Source organism: Asterias amurensis, chromosome 11, assembly GCF_032118995.1.
Source record: "Asterias amurensis chromosome 11, ASM3211899v1".
Taxonomy (NCBI): domain Eukaryota; kingdom Metazoa; phylum Echinodermata; class Asteroidea; order Forcipulatida; family Asteriidae; genus Asterias; species Asterias amurensis.
Genome location: NC_092658.1, coordinates 3784849 through 3804213, shown reverse-complemented (window position 1 = coordinate 3804213; position 19365 = coordinate 3784849). Strand labels below are relative to the sequence as shown.

General features: G+C 37.7%; 1 protein-coding gene across 1 annotated transcript; it reads left to right on the top strand.

The window, feature by feature from the left end:
* Positions 1 to 8788: 8788 nt before the first annotated feature.
* LOC139944437 (WW domain-binding protein 2-like) lies at positions 8789 to 18743 on the top strand. Its single transcript, XM_071941457.1, has 8 exons — positions 8789 to 8875; positions 10126 to 10231; positions 10726 to 10864; positions 12123 to 12221; positions 12655 to 12846; positions 14007 to 14075; positions 14533 to 14603; positions 15209 to 18743. Exons 1-8 carry the CDS (start codon positions 8811 to 8813, stop codon positions 15251 to 15253), a joined length of 786 nt encoding a protein of 261 aa, XP_071797558.1. The 5' UTR covers positions 8789 to 8810; the 3' UTR covers positions 15254 to 18743.
* The last annotated feature ends 622 nt before the right edge of the window (positions 18744 to 19365 follow it).

Genomic DNA, 19365 nt, shown 5'->3' with positions numbered 1-19365 from the left:
GTATGGTTGTGTAGTTTCCCATTGACGTGTGTATGGTTGTGTAGTTTCCCATTGACTTGTGCATGGTTGTGTAGTTTCCCATTGACTTGTGTATGGTTGTGTAGTTTCCCGTTGACTTGTGTATGGTTGTGTAGTTTCCCATTGACTTGTGTATGGTTGTGTAGTTTCCCATTGACTTGTGTACGGTTGTGTAGTTTCCCATTGCATTGTGTATGGTTGTGTAGTTTCCCATTGACTTGTGTATGGTTGTGTAGTTTCCCATTGACATGTGTATGGTTGTGAAGTGTCCCATTGACTTGTGTATGGTTGTGTAGTTTCCCATTGACTTGTGTATGGTTGTGTAGTTTCCCATTGACTTGTGTATGGTTGTGTAGTTTCCCATTGCATTGTGTATGGTTGTGTAGTTTCCCATTGACTTGTGTATGGTTGTGTATTTTCAAATTGACTTGTGTATGGTTGTGAAGTGTCCCATTGACTTGTGTATGGTTGTGTAGTTTCCTTTTGACTTGTGTGTGGTTATGTAGTTTCCCGTTGACTTGTGTATGGTTGTGTAGTTTCCCATTGACTTGTGTATGGTTGTGTAGTTTCCCATTGACTTGTGTATGGTTGTGTAGTTTCCCATTGACTTGTGTATGGTTGTGTAGTTTCAAATTGACTTGTGTATGGTTGTGAAGTGTCCCATTGACTTGTGTATGGTTGTGTAGTTTCCCATTGACTTGTGTATGGTTGTGTAGTTTCCCATTGACTTGTGTATGGTTGTGTAGTTTCCCATTGACGTGTGTATGGTTGTGTAGTTTCCCATTGACTTGTGCATGGTTGTGTAGTTTCCCATTGACTTGTGTATGGTTGTGTAGTTTCCCGTTGACTTGTGTATGGTTGTGTAGTTTCCCATTGACTTGTGTATGGTTGTGTAGTTTCCCATTGACTTGTGTACGGTTGTGTAGTTTCCCATTGCATTGTGTATGGTTGTGTAGTTTCCCATTGACTTGTGTATGGTTGTGTAGTTTCCCATTGACATGTGTATGGTTGTGAAGTGTCCCATTGACTTGTGTATGGTTGTGTAGTTTCCCATTGACTTGTGTATGGTTGTGTAGTTTCCCATTGACTTGTGTATGGTTGTGTAGTTTCCCATTGCATTGTGTATGGTTGTGTAGTTTCCCATTGACTTGTGTATGGTTGTGTATTTTCAAATTGACTTGTGTATGGTTGTGAAGTGTCCCATTGACTTGTGTATGGTTGTGTAGTTTCCTTTTGACTTGTGTGTGGTTATGTAGTTTCCCGTTGACTTGTGTATGGTTGTGTAGTTTCCCATTGACTTGTGTATGGTTGTGTAGTTTCCCATTGACTTGTGTATGGTTGTGTAGTTTCCCATTGACTTGTGTATGGTTGTGTAGTTTCAAATTGACTTGTGTATGGTTGTGAAGTGTCCCATTGACTTGTGTATGGTTGTGTAGTTTCCTTTAGACTTGTGTGTGGTAATGTAGTTTCCCGTTGACTTGTGTATGGTTGAGTAGTTTCCCATTGACTTGTGTATGGTTGTGTAGTTTCCCATTGACTTGTGTATGGTTGTGTAGTTTCCCATTGACTTGTGTATGGTTGTGTAGTTTCCCATTGACTTGTGTATGGTTGTGTAGTTTCCCATTGACTTGTGTATGGTTGTGTTGTTTCCCATTGCATTGTGTATGGTTGTGTAGTTTCCCATTGACTTGTGTATGGTTGTGTAGTTTCCCATTGACTTGTGTATGGTTGTGTAGTTTCCCATTGATTTGTGTATGGTTGTGTAGTTTCCCATTGACTTGTGTATGGTTGTGTAGTTTCCCGTTGACTTGTGTATGGTTGTGTTGTTTCCCATTGATTTGTGTATGGTTGTGTAGTTCCCATTGACTTGTGTATGGTTGTGTAGTTTCCCATTGACTTGTGTATGGTTGTGTAGTTTCCCATTGACCTGTGTATGGTTGTGTAGTTTCCATTGACTTGTGTATGGTTGTGTAGTTTCCCCTTGACCTTTGTATGGTTGTGTAGTTTCCCATTGACTTGTGTATGGTTGTGTAGTTTCCCATTGCATTGTGTATGGTTGTGTAGTTTCCCATTGACTTGTGTATGGTTGTGTAGTTTCCCATTGACTTGTGTATGGTTGTGTAGTTTCCCATTGACTTGTGTATGGTTGTGTAGTTTCCCATTGACTTGTGTATGGTTGTGTAGTTTCCCATTGACGTGTGTATGGTTGTGTAGTTTCCCATTGACTTGTGCATGGTTGTGTAGTTTCCCATTGACTTGTGTATGGTTGTGTAGTTTCCCATTGACTTGTGTATGGTTGTGTAGTTTCCCATTGACTTGTGTATGGTTGTGTAGTTTCCCGTTGACTTGTGTATGGTTGTGTAGTTTCCCATTGACTTGTGTACGGTTGTGTAGTTTCCCATTGACTTGTGTATGGTTGTGTAGTTTCCCATTGCATTGTGTATGGTTGTGTAGTTTCCCATTGACTTGTGTATGGTTGTGTAGTTTCCCATTGACATGTGTATGGTTGTGAAGTGTCCCATTGACTTGTGTATGGTTGTGTAGTTTCCCATTGACTTGTGTATGGTTGTGTAGTTTCCCATTGACTTGTGTATGGTTGTGTAGTTTCCCATTGCATTGTGTATGGTTGTGTAGTTTCCCATTGACTTGTGTATGGTTGTGTATTTTCAAATTGACTTGTGTATGGTTGTGAAGTGTCCCATTGACTTGTGTATGGTTGTGTAGTTTCCCATTGACTTGTGTATGGTTGTGTAGTTTCCCATTGACTTGTGTATGGTTGTGTAGTTTCCCGTTGACTTGTGTATGGTTGTGTAGTTTCCCTGTGACTTGTGTGTGGTTGTGTATAGTTTCCCATTGACTTGTGTATGGTTGTGTAGTTTACCATTGCATTGTGTATGGTTGTGTAGTTTCCCATTGACTTGTGTATGGTTGTGTAGTTTCCCATTGACTTGTGTATGGTTGTGTAGTTTCCCATTGATTTGTGTATGGTTGTGTAGTTTCCCATTGACTTGTGTATGGTTGTGTAGTTTCCCATTGACTTGTGTATGGTTGTGTAGTTTCCCATTGACTTGTGTATGGTTGTGTAGTTCCCATTGACTTGTGTATGGTTGTGTAGTTTCCCATTGACTTGTGTATGGTTGTGTAGTTTCCCATTGACTTGTGTATGGTTGTGTAGTTTCCATTGACTTGTGTATGGTTGTGTAGTTTCCCATTGACCTTTGTATGGTTGTGTAGTTTCCCATTGACTTGTGTAAGGTTGTGTAGTTTCCCATTGACTTGTGTATGGTTGTGTAGTTTCCCATTGACTTGTGTATGGTTGTGTAGTTTCCCATTGACTTGTGTATGGTTGTGTAGTTTCCCATTGACTTGTGTATGGTTGTGTAGTTTCCCATTGACCTTTGTATGGTTGTGTAGTTTCCCATTGACTTGTGTATGGTTGTGTAGTTTCCCATTGACTTGTGTATGGTTGTGTAGTTTCCCATTGACTTGTGTATGGTTGTGTAGTTTCCCATTGACTTGTGTATGGTTGTGTAGTTTCCCATTGACTTGTGTATGGTTGTGTAGTTTCCCATTGACTTGTGTATGGTTGTGTAGTTTCCCATTGAGTTGTGTATGGTTGTGTAGTTCCCATTGACTTGTGTATGGTTGTGTAGTTTCCCATTGACTTGTGTATGGTTGTGTAGTTTCCCATTGACTTGTGTATGGTTGTGTAGTTTCCATTGACTTGTGTATGGTTGTGTAGTTTCCCATTGACCTTTGTATGGTTGTGTAGTTTCCCATTGACTTGTGTAAGGTTGTGTAGTTTCCCATTGACTTGTGTATGGTTGTGTAGTTTCCCATTGACTTGTGTATGGTTGTGTAGTTTCCCATTGACTTGTGTATGGTTGTGTAGTTTCCCATTGACTTGTGTATGGTTGTGTAGTTTCCCATTGACCTTTGTATGGTTGTGTAGTTTCCCATTGACTTGTGTATGGTTGTGTAGTTTCCCATTGACTTGTGTATGGTTGTGTAGTTTCCCATTGACTTGTGTATGGTTGTGTAGTTTCCCATTGACTTGTGTATGGTTGTGTAGTTTCCCATTGACTTGTGTATGGTTGTGTAGTTTTCCATTGACTTGTGTATGGTTGTATAGTTTCCCATTGACTTGTGTATGGTTGTGTAGTTTCCCATTGACTTGTGTATGGTTATGAAGTTTCCCATTGCATTGTGTATGGTTGTGTAGTTTCCCATTGACTTGTGTATGGTTGTGTAGTTTCCCATTGCATTGTGTATGGTTGTGTAGTTTCCCATTGACTTGTGTATGGTTGTGTAGTTTCCCATTGACGTGTGTATGGTTGTGTAGTTTCCCATTGACTTGTGTATGGTTGTGTAGTTTCCCGTTGACGTGTGTAAGGTTGTGTAGTTTCCCATTGACTTGTGTATGGTTGTGTAGTTTCCCATTGACTTGTGTATGGTTGTGTAGTTTCCCATTGCATTGTGTATGGTTGTGTAGTTTCCTATTGACTTGTGTATGGTTGTGTAGTTTCCCGTTGACATGTGTATGGTTGTGAAGTGTCCCATTGACTTGTGTATGGTTGTGTAGTTTCCCGTTGACTTGTGTATGGTTGTGTAGTTTCCCATTGACTTGTGTATGGTTGTGTAGTTTCCCATTGACATGTGTATGGTTGTGTAGTTTCCCATTGACTTGTGTATGGTTGTGTAGTTTCCCATTGACTTGTGTATGGTTGTGTAGTTTCCCGTTGACTTGTGTATGGTTGTGTAGTTTCCCTGTGACTTGTGTGTGGTTGTGTAGTTTCTCATTGACTTGTGTATGGTTGTGTAGTTTACCATTGCATTGTGTATGGTTGTGTAGTTTCCCATTGACTTGTGTATGGTTGTGTAGTTTCCCATTGACATGTGTAGGGTTGTGAAGTGTCCCATTGACTTGTGTATGGTTGTGTAGTTTCCCTTTGACTTGTGTGTGGTTGTGTAGTTTCCCGTTGACTTGTGTATGGTTGTGTAGTTTCCCATTGCATTGTGTATGGTTGTGTAGTTTCCCATTGTTTTGTGTATGGTTGTGTAGTTTCAAATTGACTTGTGTATGGTTGTGAAGTGTCCCATTGACATGTGTATGGTTGTGTAGTTTCCCATTGACTTGTGTATGGTTGTGTAGTTTCCCATTGACTTGTGTATGGTTGTGTAGTTTCCCGTTGACTTGTGTAAGGTTGTATAGTTTCCCATTGACTTGTGTATGGTTGTGTAGTTTCCCATTGACTTGTGAATGGTTGTGTAGTTTCCCATTGCATTGTGTATGGTTGTGTAGTTTCCCATTGACTTGTGTATGGTTGTGTAGTTTCCCATTGAGTTGTGTACGGTTGTGTAGTTTCCCATTGAGTTGTGTATGGTTGTGTAGTTTCCCATTAACTTGTGTATGGTTGTTTAGTTTCCCATTGAGTTGCGTACGGTTGTGTAGTTAATTTGAGTTGGAAACTTACCATAATTTTATAATAACATTCCTCGATAATTTGCTGACTGAGTGAAACTAAACTGATGCCAATCCATTATCTTTGTGATGTTTTTAGCAATCGTCTCCCCCCCCCTGCTCTTTACGTCCGCAGCCGCCTTGAAGAGAAAACGCCACGGGTCTTCGGAATAAATTAGTATAGGTAACAAATATTCATGATTCTCATCTTGACTGATGAAGAGGAAACGACACGGACAAGAGACTAAGCAAGCACTGGTTCCAACAGCACATACATTGTTCATAAACCAAATGAGAAACAGGGAACCAGCGGCAGTTACCTTAGAACGTGCATGGTTGTAGTTCGTGGTTAATAGCTTCATACGTCTGTTCTGTTATATATGGCGTGTCAAACGTTGCATTATTCGATAATGTACAATATATGTGCGATGTTTCTCATATATATGCGATAATTGTCACATATGTGCGATATTCATTTGATGTATGCAAATTGTGTTTAAGTCCACCGTCTATGTAATTGGGCGGAATTACATTGACAATGGCGTCAGAATAACTGTGGTTAATTAACCACTAGATAGTGAAACAAATTTACCCAGCTCCAAAATTTGATACGCCCACTATATTAGTCTTGAAAGTTATGGATTACAAATTAAATGTTTTGTTTTAACGAAGGGTATAAATTCTTTTCAAGTTATGGTTTTGTATTTCACAGTGATGATTTTTTGACATATTAAAAAGTGCAAAAAATACAAAATAAAAATTTTTGCCTTTTTGTTTGCGGGTCATTTTTTGACGTTTTGTTAATGTTTTTCACTTTTTATGAATTATTTTTTAATCATGTGAAGCTGTGAAATTGACATATTATCAATTAAAAATTCTAAATTATGCTAATATTGCAGAATTCGTTCGAGTAAAACAGATCTTCACCTTCAGATTTGAGCAAAATGCAACATTTTGTCACCTCCCTGTACTGTATGTGTTCTATTATCCGAATACGCGGCTGGCTGGCTATTTCGGAAATACGCTGCTCGAGTCTCGTACCCTGACCATCACTATAAACCCTACGCCAATCTCATTGAACCAGAGTATAGTCTGGCCCGATCTAAAACATTACGGATACGGGGATCATGTGGACAGGAAGCCATACTATATCCCACAATTCCGTTTTCGCACATATATAAGAACGAACATCGCACATGTATATTAAATTATCGCATATGTATACCGTCACAAAACATCGCATACAAATGATCGCATATAATATACTACAAAATTATCAAACATATATTAAAAATTATCGCATATATATTGCAAATTATCGCACATATATTGCAAATTATTGCACATATATTACAATTTATCGCACATATATTACAATTTATCGCACATATATTACAATTTATCGCACATATATTACAATTTATCGCACATATATTACAATTTATCGCACATATATTACAATTTATCGCACATTTATTACAATTTATCGCACATATATTACAATTTATCGCACATATATTACAATTTATTGCATATATATTACATTTATTGCATATATATTACATTTATTGCATATATATTACATTTGTTGCATATATATTACATTTATTGCATACATCAAATGAATATCGCACATAATAATGTGACAATTATCGCATATATATGAGAAACATCGCACATATATTGTATATTATCGAATAATGCAACGTTTGACACGCCATAGTTATATATCTCGATTTTTTACTGCGATTTCTATATCTAAAAATAGATTATGACGCAAGGAATAAATTCATGGTCAACATCCTTGAATCCATGCGTTGTAAGGAGCTCAAGAAGAAGTTAGTCTCTAAAACAAGCTGCAAAGTAATAAAAATCTTTGCGTTTGTTTTGAATCTAATTTTAAAGGACTGCAAGGGAAGTTTGAAGGTTTTAATTTATTATTGTTTTGATTGAATTGAAAGTATTAGCAATAATCAATTGTTAATCCAAATGTCAATCCATTTTTTTTTTAACTGACTGGGTACATTTTTTATTTTTGGGGTTCAACAATAGACCCTGCCCATGAAATATGTAAATTGCACATAGCGCGTGCGCACTAACGTTTTGGTTGGCAAAATGAGGGAACATTGCACTGTTTTGTACACGGCTTATGGGTGCGTGCGCGTCTGCTTAGTGCACAACTCTACGGCGTTTGCCAACCAACAGGGTCTGTTCGCATGCGTGAATGTGATTAGCATATTTCATGGGAAGGGTCCATTGACTAGAGTGGGATTCGAACCAATGACCTCCGGATTAACGTGCCATTTTTTGTGTTCTTGTCCAAACTTGAAATTAAAATAGAAATGATTGAATTGAAATTATTAGCAATAAAAAAAAATTAAGAGACATGTGATTGTTAATCCAAATGTCAATCCTTATTTTGTTCAAACTGACTGGGTAAAATGATTTTGGGGTTGAACAAAGAATTATTGACTAGAGTGGGATTCGAAACAAAGACCTGCGATTTTTTATACTTATCCGAACTTGAAATTAAAATAGAAATGATAATTTCATCATTTTAAAAATATGCGTGCTGAGATGGCTGTTTGTTGTCTCATGGCTCTGCTTTCATACCATTTACAAGCAAATAATCAGTAGCAGGGAATTCGGTGCGCACTTAGCGGTCAAGCGTACTTTACTATAGGCAATTTGCTCACACACAGCAAAAATTTGGGGATTGCACAGTTTGTTCTGGGCCCAATTTCATAGAGCTGCTAAGCACAAAAATTTGCTTAGCATGACATTTCTTTCTCGATAAAAACAGGATTACCAACCAAATTTCTACGTGATTTTCGGGTAAGCAAACAACAGCTGAATACCAGTAGCAATCAATATGTATCAAATGGAAATTTGGTTGGTAATCCTGTTTTATCAAGGAAGAAATTTCATGCTAAGCAAATTTTTGTGCTTAACAGCTCTATGAAATTGGGCCCTGGTTGCAAAGTAGCGGACAACGGTGATATGAAGCGCAGGTCGGAATTTCGGCCAGTACTTGGCCAATAACAGCCCCTGGTCAGCAGTGTCAAGTGGCATATTATTTTATCTGCTGATGATACAACTAAACTGGATCATTAACAGATCTTAAGACAAAACCAAATGATGATCTTTTTATTTGGTATTAATTCTTTTCAAAAACATCACTTTTCAATGAATGTATTTTTCTTCTCTCTTAGAGGATGTAAGCGTCTGAATAAAGACCACGTAAAAAGCCTCTTCCGCTAAACCTGCCGCTAGTGTATGGAGTCTAGCTATTATGAAACTGTAAATAAACAAAGCTAGATTATTTCACAAAATGGCGTTAAATCTCAGTCACAGCGATAAAATTCGCAATGGACTCATCCTTCTTCATCAAGAAAGGTGAGTATATTCGTCTTCTGTAGTTGTTTTCTTTTCTGTGATAAACAAGGAGGGTTGTGAAGTTAGCGTACATTCATCTTCGCGTCAGCGTGATCGTAGCACTGGGTGGACGACCCGTACCCGCGCGAGTCCGCGACCCTTCCGCCGATGACGTGCAAAAACTAACTCAACTGTGTCTGTACTCTGTGCAATGCAATGGAGGAAGGAAACCATGGTCTGTGTAATTGTTTTGTTAGCCTCATAAATTGGTCCAATCCACTCCCTAGTGGATTGGACTAATTTATGGGGCTATATGTGTGTGACTGTAAATTTCAATGTCACTCGATGACTATTTATTATTAATTATGATATTGATTGATAATGATATGTCATATGATGTGTGTTGTGTTTTGTGTGTGGGTTAAATAAAAATTGGAAAAGTTTCCATATGGCGCCACCATTCGAAATAAAATAATATAGTATCTAATTTACCTGATTGATATATCCCTTTTTGTAAAAATGAGTGAAAAGGTGGTGGCGCCATACGGAAATTAAACCAACCAACCAAATCAGTAAGTAACTTTTAGTAAGGTTTATTGCAAACAGCAAAATATCAAGAGAGGGCGCTGTTACATCCACACAAAGATATAGGCGATGCGTGCGCGAGTCGTGAATGACAACATACACCGCATAGCAAACTGCCCCGTCTGACTACCCACCACGACGCATTGCGGTTCTGAATCACGATAAACCTTAGATTGAGCATAAGGCCAAATAAATTCTGCCTATTTATTGTAGTTTTCTATTTACAAAATGAAACATCGAGCATTTATAATTTTACTCGGTTCAGACTCATGTCACATCATTATCTTTCATGATTATTTTGGAAACATTTCTGTATCCTCATCCTGCCACCACATTCCTTTCATTAAATTTACATTTACAACAAAATCTTCAACTGAGTAAATAAGATTAAATTTAGTTTTTTTTAACAAATGAAAAAGTGGCAGAAATGGTGGAAAGATACAGATGTTTGTTGATCATTTCTGTGCTCTCAATCTCAAATGTTTGACCAAATGGGGTCAATGCGTTATTTTAAATTATAATTTTTAGGATCAAACTTCTATGTCTACCGCATATACCTCCATTTACTTCTAGAAACTGTACTAAAATTATAAGGCACCCCTGTGAGTCTTATAGTTTCTAGAAGTAACCATCCCCTATTAACTTTAGAAGTCTAATTAACACAGTTTTGCTTTGCTCAATTACAGGATATTAATGCAAAAGGAGAAGGTTGATTTGACCTTTGACATATCGCCAGAACATGGGGCCTTCAAGGGAACAAAAGAAGGGACGGCTTTCCTCACCAACCAGAGGGTAAGGCCATCAGGGAATGACAAAAAATCTCTTTTCAATTGTTGTTCCTTTTGTGTAAAAAGCAGCCGTTACAAAAAGCAAGCTTGATACTTCACCTTGGCCCAAATTCATGGCCTCTTATCGCCAAATGTTTGATTACGATCGCCATTCTCCGCTTACCGCCCATTACCTTGATGCCCCTTGAAATGTTTCTGTAGAAAGTTTCAATTTCTTCATAGAGGTGCCCTTGCCCTTTCAAAGAGGAAGCAAATTAGATATAAGACAAAAACTGAAGATAGTTAATTTTAGAGAAAGTTCAGGATTGATAATTGGGAAATATAGTTTTTTAAATAATGTTGAGAATATTTAAATAAAAGGATTTCAAAATGCATTAAATGCAGCGTGAAGTCATGAACTACCAGAGAAAAAAAAAAAAATAATTGCCATTATTTGAAGATGCACCACAGACTACTTTAAGTCACACAACAGAAAGGATTTGTCTTGTCTTATTTCAGGTGATCTTCATCAATAAGAAAAGCAGCGATGTGATGAAGTCTTTCTCCATGCCGTTCTTTTACATGAAGAATGTGGACATCAAGCAGCCAATCTTTGGTGCTAATGCCCTGACAGGAGTCATCAAGGCACAGCCCGGAGGTTGGTAATAATAATAATAATAATAATAATAATAATAATAATAATAATAATAATAATAATAATAATAATAATAATAATAATAATAATAATAACAACCGCATTTCTATAACGCCTAACACCTCCAAAAGAAATTCTCTAAGCGCCCAGAGGAAACAAAAGAATGATTATGTGTATATGATGATTTGAATGTTTTGAGAAGAGTCTTGAAACTTGAGATCGTGGTGGCTTGTTTGATGTGTAGAGGGAGATTGTTCCAGTATAGTATAAACAAAAACATACACCTGTCAGGCCTTTTAAGAATTATTACCCCTGACTAACCCGCTCTCTTGGCTTGTCAGCTGGCTTGTCAGCTGCATGTTTGACTGTCTTTGTGATTTTGTTATGATATTTTTTTGTTAGATAGACATTGTTCACAGGTAGGATGATTAATTTCTCATTTTCGCTGAGCAAAAATGTTCTGCTTAAAAATGAAATGAAATGGATCCTAAGTCATTGCCCTTCTTTTCTTATTTTTAAAATGTTTCTAGTGAAAGGCAAATTGACTGTCTTGAAGTATTATAGTTTTTGGTTCATTTGATTTGCAGTTGGTGTTTGTAAAATGTGTAGCACTAGAAACATGCTTTACCTCCCAGGGGATTCCCCTTTTTTTACCAAGATCAAAGCATCAACCCTGTTTAAATTTGTAATTGATGCTCTACATTTGTGAACAATTCTGAGTATTAATGAAGACTCTGACAGAGTGAACTTAAACGTGGCCTTGGGGAAAATGCTCATCATGGCTACAAATCACTGAGAAGTTGAGAACCATATAATCACTGTTGAAACCAATGTTTCTCCTTGGAGAAAATAGGGATAAGGAACACATTGTTTATTATGACTTCTGACTGGCGCCCACGAACAAAGATGTTGACAAAATAGGGAGAACACCAATATAGGGCTAGATAGCTCAGTTGATAGAGCGCCGCAAACCGAGGGTTGGTACTTCATATCCTACTCTAGAAATTTGTTCAACCTCAAATCATTTATTATTACTTTAATACTTTTTATACATTCTATAAATATATTCCATATGAATATCTCTTTTTGAGTAGTGTTGGTTCTGGAAAAAAAAGTGGTTAAGACTCTATTCAGAACCAACAACTCAAAAGAGATTTTCACATGGTGTTGCGGAACCCTCTCTAGTAACTGTTGTACTTCCACCATGCAAAGTTTCAAGTCCTATTTATAAATTCTGGTGTCATAATGTTCTACTTTGTAGGTGGATTGGACACACATGCTAAAGCAGACTTCAGGATGGTCTTCAAGACTGGAGGTGCTATTGAGTTTGGGCAACTCCTTCTTAGAGTCGCCACTAAAGGTATCATAAAGTTCCTGGCCGTTTGTTTTGTTGAGCCGGACTCTATGTTCACTGTTCACCCACCTGCACTGTATTTACCCACATCCTTTCAAGCTTGTACAAACCGTAGACCTCCTATTTTCAATCTTTTGTTTTACTCTAACTTTTTGGGCAACAGCTCCCATGGCATTGGTTTTGTACCATTTTCCAACTGTCTACCTTTTTCCGAATCGTGGACCCTATTGTCCTCTTTAGTTATAGGTCTCTGGTTTGAATGTGTGTACCTACTCTTGCATGCACTCAGTAACCACATTACATAATACACCAGATGATGGATCGTAATCTTATTGACAAGGAAGTAATTGTAAAATTGTCTTTCCCCTTAAGTTGTTTCGTTTATTTTGATCGCAACTGGAATGATGAAATGACAATTTTTTAATCTTCTTTTTTGCAGCACCAACGGTTCCCCCTCCTGCTCCCGGACAGTCCGCAGTCCCACAACCAACCGCGGCATACAGCAATACCTACCCAGCAAATGGATACCCAGCACCCATGCCAGGTGCCCAGTACCCACCACCTCAACAACCACCCATGGGTGCTTATGGGTACCCTGGTCAGACAGCATACCCAGCTTATCCTCCAGGAGGTGAGTACAGTTGAGTCGCTGGTAGTCATTAACCTTTTGGTTTAACTTGTTGAAAAACAAGGAATAGGCGCCATGTGCCTAGTACCTACCCTTTCATCTCAAAGGGTACTTAAAGGCTGTGGACACTATTGGTAATTACTCAGAATAATTGTTAGCATAAAACCTGACTTGGTAACGAGTAATGGGGAGCTGTTGATGGTATAAAACATTGTGAGAAACGGCTCCCTCTGAAGTAACGTAGTTTTCGAGAAAAAAGTTATTTTCCACGAATCTGATTTCGAGACCTCAGAATTAGATTTTGAGGTCTCGAAAGTAAGCATCTGAAAGCACACAACTTTGTGTGACAAGGGTGTTTTTTCTTTCATCATTATCTCACAACTTTGAAAACCAATTTAACTCAAATTTGTACAGGTTTGTTATTTTATGCATATGTTGAGATACACCAAGTGAGAAGAATGGTCGTTGACAATTACCAATAGTGTCCAGTGTCTTTAATGGGTAGTACCTAATGGGTACCTTGCATTGCTTGGTCACACAACATGACTTCTCAGGATAGAGGAATGGATACCAGGTACCCAGTACCCACTTCCCCAAATAGGTGGATACCCCAAACAGGCAACCATTACCACATATTAGACAAAAGTTCAGAGCGTTAAGCCCCTACTCAGGGAGTTCTCTGAAGAAAATACAAACTTGTATTGGAACTTTGCAAAGACAACTACAGCAAAAGCACAGGGCAATTGCTGGGGTGTCGCCGGTTAATTTGAGACCCGTCATCATCAGGTTTACCAACACTTCTTCAGTGTGTTGGTGTTGGACAAAGGCGGGCCTAGAACTTCGCTCTTGAAGGAGTACATCAACTTTCCTCTAGTAGGGGAGACGTCTATGAGGACAATTTAAATTTGTACTGGATCTTTTCATTGGGCATCACAGAAAAAAACACAGGGCTGGGCAGCAAGGCAATTGCTGTGGGTCGGGTGGGCTAATTCAAAGTTGCCTGCGACTAGACTACCCATGGTTTGAGTCATCTTTTAACCCTTTTACTACTAAGACAAAATATTTGGCTCAGGTTAAAAAAATTCTCCACAAGAAATTCACTTAAAATTAAGTTCTCAACTGTCCAAAGTATATTTATCAAATGCCGTTCTTTTTTATTTCAGCCCAACCTTATGAGCAACCCCCTCCATACTCGGATGCAATGATGAACCCCTCTGCCCCACCCCCTCCAGGTAAGGTCCTCAAATATGAAAAGCTCTGATGTGTCTTGTTTCTATTAAAAATAATAGTGGCTTCTTGTATGGCGCGCATATCAGTCACTCAGTGACGCTCAAGGCGCTGTTATATACAGTGTTTTCCTGCAAGGTTTGTGGGACTACAATTGAGTTATGAGACTTACTCCTTTAAGATAGCACCATGTTATGGTTTACAAGGTGCTGTGGTGCAATATGCTGCCAGTCCAGCCATGAACACTGGGGTGAACCCCTTCTTTTTTTGATAAGTTCACTGGGTTCTTTTACATGGGTTTACACAACACATGGGACCAAAGGCTTTACATCCCATCCGAAGGACAAAGGAATGGTTAATTGTCTTGCTTCAGGGCACAAGTGTCACGAATGGGACTCGAACCCATACTCTTCCAATGTGATTGTATAATATTGATTTTTGTACATTTCTTCAACACCACAGGACCAGCATACTACAACCCTAATGATCCACAGTATGTTTATATGACGCAAAATCAACCCTCGACCATTCCAGTAAGTATAACAGTTATTGTATCCAACCCTGTCAAACATTGCTCATTCAAATGTTACTAAGAGGAAAGTCCACTTTGCCAGTGGTGTAGAGTTACAGAATTCATCAACACGTAGCAAGGTCAGAGACAGAAAGTTTTTTATGACCAATGACTGATCAGAATATTTTGAAGCTTTTAGGATACAATCAAGAAAGATTTGCAGTAACTCCGATACAACAACAATTTTTGTGTGAAAAGGACCACTTGTTTAGCAACATACCAGCTGTTAATTTAACAGAACAACCACAACTCAAGAGAGGTTATTTCTATGCTGTTACCTTGAAGTTTGTTTCTTTTACGACCTTACTAAACCATCGAACCACAAGACACAGAAATTAAACTGGAATCTTAAACAAGTATTCAAACTTAAATAATTCGGGGGACTTACTTATAGAGGGTGTTGCTTCATGGTCAAGGCAGGCCTGTGGCTGTACATGGAATTATGAACTCAGTTGTGTGTGTGGTCTCCATAGATGAGACACAGAGGGAAATTAACAATCCTTACTAATAATGGTTGTTTTCAAAGTTTCTTTATGTTCATCAATTCTTTCAATTTCTCTTCTACAGACTGCTCCTCCTCCTGCATATTCGGAGAAGCCCAAAACAGACTAAGTCAACTCAAGATATCAACAATGGGAAACCAAGTTGGTAAGCCATCATGTTGGTAATAGCGGCAAAACGAGGGTCAAACATTAGTGGGGCACAAGTAGGTGCATTTCTGGGGGGCACTTCTAGCCAATTAAAACTCTAGTTTCTGTCTTTGTTTTTTCGTAAACAAGCCCCTTTTTAAAATTCCGGTTATGGCGATTACTATTTTTGTATAAGATAATCTGACGTGAATGTAACAATAATTACATTGTCTACATGTAAATGAAAAAGTAATTTTGAAAATGATTACATTAAAGCTTATAACATTAAAGTTTTATTTACAATCAGAATGAGCTTGAGAATTCTGCATTTATGACTCATCGAATGGCACAGTTTACTTTAGCTTTTTTTTATTTTTTTAAGCAGTGCCATGAAATAAGGCCTTGATGATCTCAATACACTCCATGAGGACAGTATAGCGCCCTCATGTGACGGGTCTATAATTGACATCACATGTTTACATATTAACCACAGAGAGCCTGGACTTCCTGCAGGTAGGGCAGGAGATTCTGTCTCCCCGCCCACCTCCCCCCCCCCCCCAAGGGATTGGTACTCAAGATTCTTTTAGAGCTCTTGGTATTGATGTGTCGATCTACCTTGATAAAAAGGTTAATATTAATAACAGGGTTTTAGATTTATTGTCTAAACGTAACCTTACTGAGTAGAGTTACTGTCATGAAATGTCTTATCTTGTCTACTAAGCTTAGCTTTTAATTCTTCCAATTGTAACACAAACAAAATTGCTTCACAGGAAGTATGAATCAGGCTTTTACAACCAACAAACAATTCAAAACTAAAAGTTAAAGTTGGGGTTATTTGATGGAACTTTGTTCTAAAATAAAGGTCTCTTAAGTGTAATATGCGTTATACGTAACACATTAACGTGTATCTCCATTGTTAAAAATATCCAACCTCCAGAATATGATTTTCCTGGGTTGTCCTGTTTTTGCTAAGCAAAAATATAAGTGCTTGACATGATTGCAGGATAAGCATCATTTTGGCTGGTTGTCTTGTTTTTTGCTAAGCAGAATTATAAGTGCTTGACATGATTGCAGGATAAGCATCATTTTGGCTGGTTGTCTTGTTTTTTGCTAAGCAGAATTATAAGTGCTTGACATGATTGCAGGATAAGCATCATTTTGGCTGGTTGTCTTGTTTTTTGCTTAGCAGAACTATGAGTGCTTGACATGATTGCAGGATAAGCATCATTTTGGCTGGTTGTCCTGTTTTTGCTAAGCAAAAATATAAGTGCGTGACATGATTGCAGGATAAGCATCATTTTGGCTGGTTGTCCTGTTTTTGCTAAGCAGAATTATAAGTGCTTGACATGATTACAGGATTATCATGTGGCCTCGGGCGCCAGTCGGATCAATTAACATGGCCTTAGTGTAAGAGTAGTCATGGGAGTTTAGATCTTTGTGTGTGTGTTGGGGGGGGGGGTGATTGACTATCAAGGCGTAATGTCCGATGTCGGTCAATCGTGTGAGGGGATGAGTTCATGAGATCCCTCAATCCAATCAGCCATACACCTGTGACATCAACGAGAAATCCTGGACATGGAATTGCATTGATTGCTTTCTATACAGGCGACTACCATTCAGGTACCCCCCCCCCCTTCATACCCAATCTCAGTCTTCCTTGTGCAAATAAACAGCAAATCCAATAGTATCCTATTCTAATTGGTTTCAAATTCCAGAGAATGATTGGAATTGCTTTTAGTTTTCAGCAAGAATTGATTTGTGTGAGTCGATGAATAGGAATGAATACTGTTTCAGACTTGTGTGATATTGGTATTGCATCAATATAAAGGATCATTGGGGAGTGTTTTTTGATTAATTTATTCTATGAATGCGATATTTTGGAAGTTAATTCATCTCAAACATCAGTTAATGAAGATGTCAAATATGTTGGAGGTTATTTATTAAAGCTATTGAAGGTTTCGTGAATTCCAAAAGATGGAAAATAATTGTTGTTACTATATCAACAAAATTTGCAATTTTGTTTGAAGTAATATTTTTAATACATTTTGTTCTTTTTCACATTATTGGATAGTTTATTTTAGATCCAAACTTTTGGGGTCATTGCTGATGAGAAGAGAGAAGTCTACTGTTCTATAAATCAATGGATAAACCATGTAAATGTTTTATTTGTTTTTGTAAAGTAATACTATATTTTTTTCTGCATTTGCAGATCATACATTTTGTTATGGTCAATTTGCCCATTTTACTTGTTTCTACATAGTAATATAATTAATTAAACTGGGCTCCATTGGGCTGTATATTATAAATAGGTGTTATTTGATTGTAAAGTTGATAAATGTCATATACTTTAAAGGTATATAAGTGCTATATTAGGTGGAAATTAAACATCATAACATGTAATATTATGTAATATTAAGTAATATATTGGTGTGTGTGTGTTGCTTTATTCTTAGACAGATTTATATATTGTAAAGACAATCCGACCTTTAAGGACGAGTCGACCTCCGGGTTCAATTTTATTTTTCTGTACATCAAAATTGCCACTTCTGAAGTGCTTTTCAATGGGGAAGTTGTTTTTCTAAATCGATTAAAAAATGGAATCCTGGATGGAAATTCTAATGTGCAGTAAAAACATTGCCGCTGGATTATGCAGCCATATTCTATCCAAGTCAGTGTAGCAAATTCGATATCTTTTTCGAAACACAAAAAAAGTCGGGTGCCGTTTTGGGTGTAATGAAAATCTGTATTTTCTATTGTTGTCAAAGACAGTCACAGTGTATAGGTCTCCGTCACGAAATAAGTCTATGATCAGAAACAAGAAGAAAACACATCTTTGTATAATATAAGATGAAGCCATTGTCATTTCTTGGAAGAGAAATAATCAATAAGCACAATAAAACAGACTGAACAATCTGTACATTAAAGACACTGGACACTATCGGTAATTGTCAAAGACCAGTCTTCTCACTTGGTGTATCTCAACATATGCATAAAATGACAAACCTGTGAAACTTTCTGCTCAATTCGTGGTCGAAGTTGCAAAATAATGAAAGAAAAAAACACCCTTGTCACACGAGGTTGTGCGCTTTCAGATGCTTGATTTCGAGACATCTAAATCTGAGGTCTCGAAATCAAATTCGTGGAAAATTACTTCTTTCTCGAAAACTACACTACTTCAGAGGGAGCCGTTTCTCACAATGTTTTATACTATCAACCTCTCCCCAGTATTCGTTACCAAGTAAGGTTTTATGTAAATAATTATTTTGAGTAATAACCAATAAGGTCCACTTTCTTTAAACGAATTCCAACAACAGCCAAACTAAACTTACCAGTGTCCAGTACAAAGTGATGACATAATAATTATTTTGTTTTCCGGTTCATACAAAGTGCTACAAGGGAGAGCAGTCTATCCATAGGTCCAACCCCACATAGCTCCTCAAGCACGATTAATACTATCCTCAAAACAAATTTTGATATTCAGAAGTAGATACCAGCCCAGTAAAATTTCACATATGGGTGGATTCGATTCCCCTGCTTGATTGCGCTAAGCAGGGATTAACTTTCATATTTCCCGCTCAAGCAGCTCCTTATGAAGTTGAACCCCAATTTGCAACAATAAGCTCTAAGCAAATGCTGCATCATGGACACACAAAACATAGATTCTTGTACAGTGTAGTACACTCTTGAAACAAAAAATTTGTCCGTGAATTAAACTTTTCAATTGGAGATCCAAAAGGCACTTGACACTTTGGAAATTGCCAAAGACCAGTATTCTCATATGCATAAAATAGCAAACCGTTAAAAATTTGGTCAAAGTTTCAAGGGAATAATGAAAGAAAACACCCTTGTTGTTGCACAATATTGTGTGCTTTCAGATGCCTAATAAAAGGCCCCGGGCCTGAAGTATTTTTATTTAATGTTTGAGTGAGAAATTACCTCTTTCTCCAAAACTACATTACTTCAAGAGAGAGCCGAAATGTTACACTATAAACAGCTCTCCATTGCTCGTTACCTATTACCATTAGTGTCCACTGCCTTTAAGAAATCCATTTTTCTTACACAGGCTGTGTTTATTTAGGCAAACACTTCTGTCCT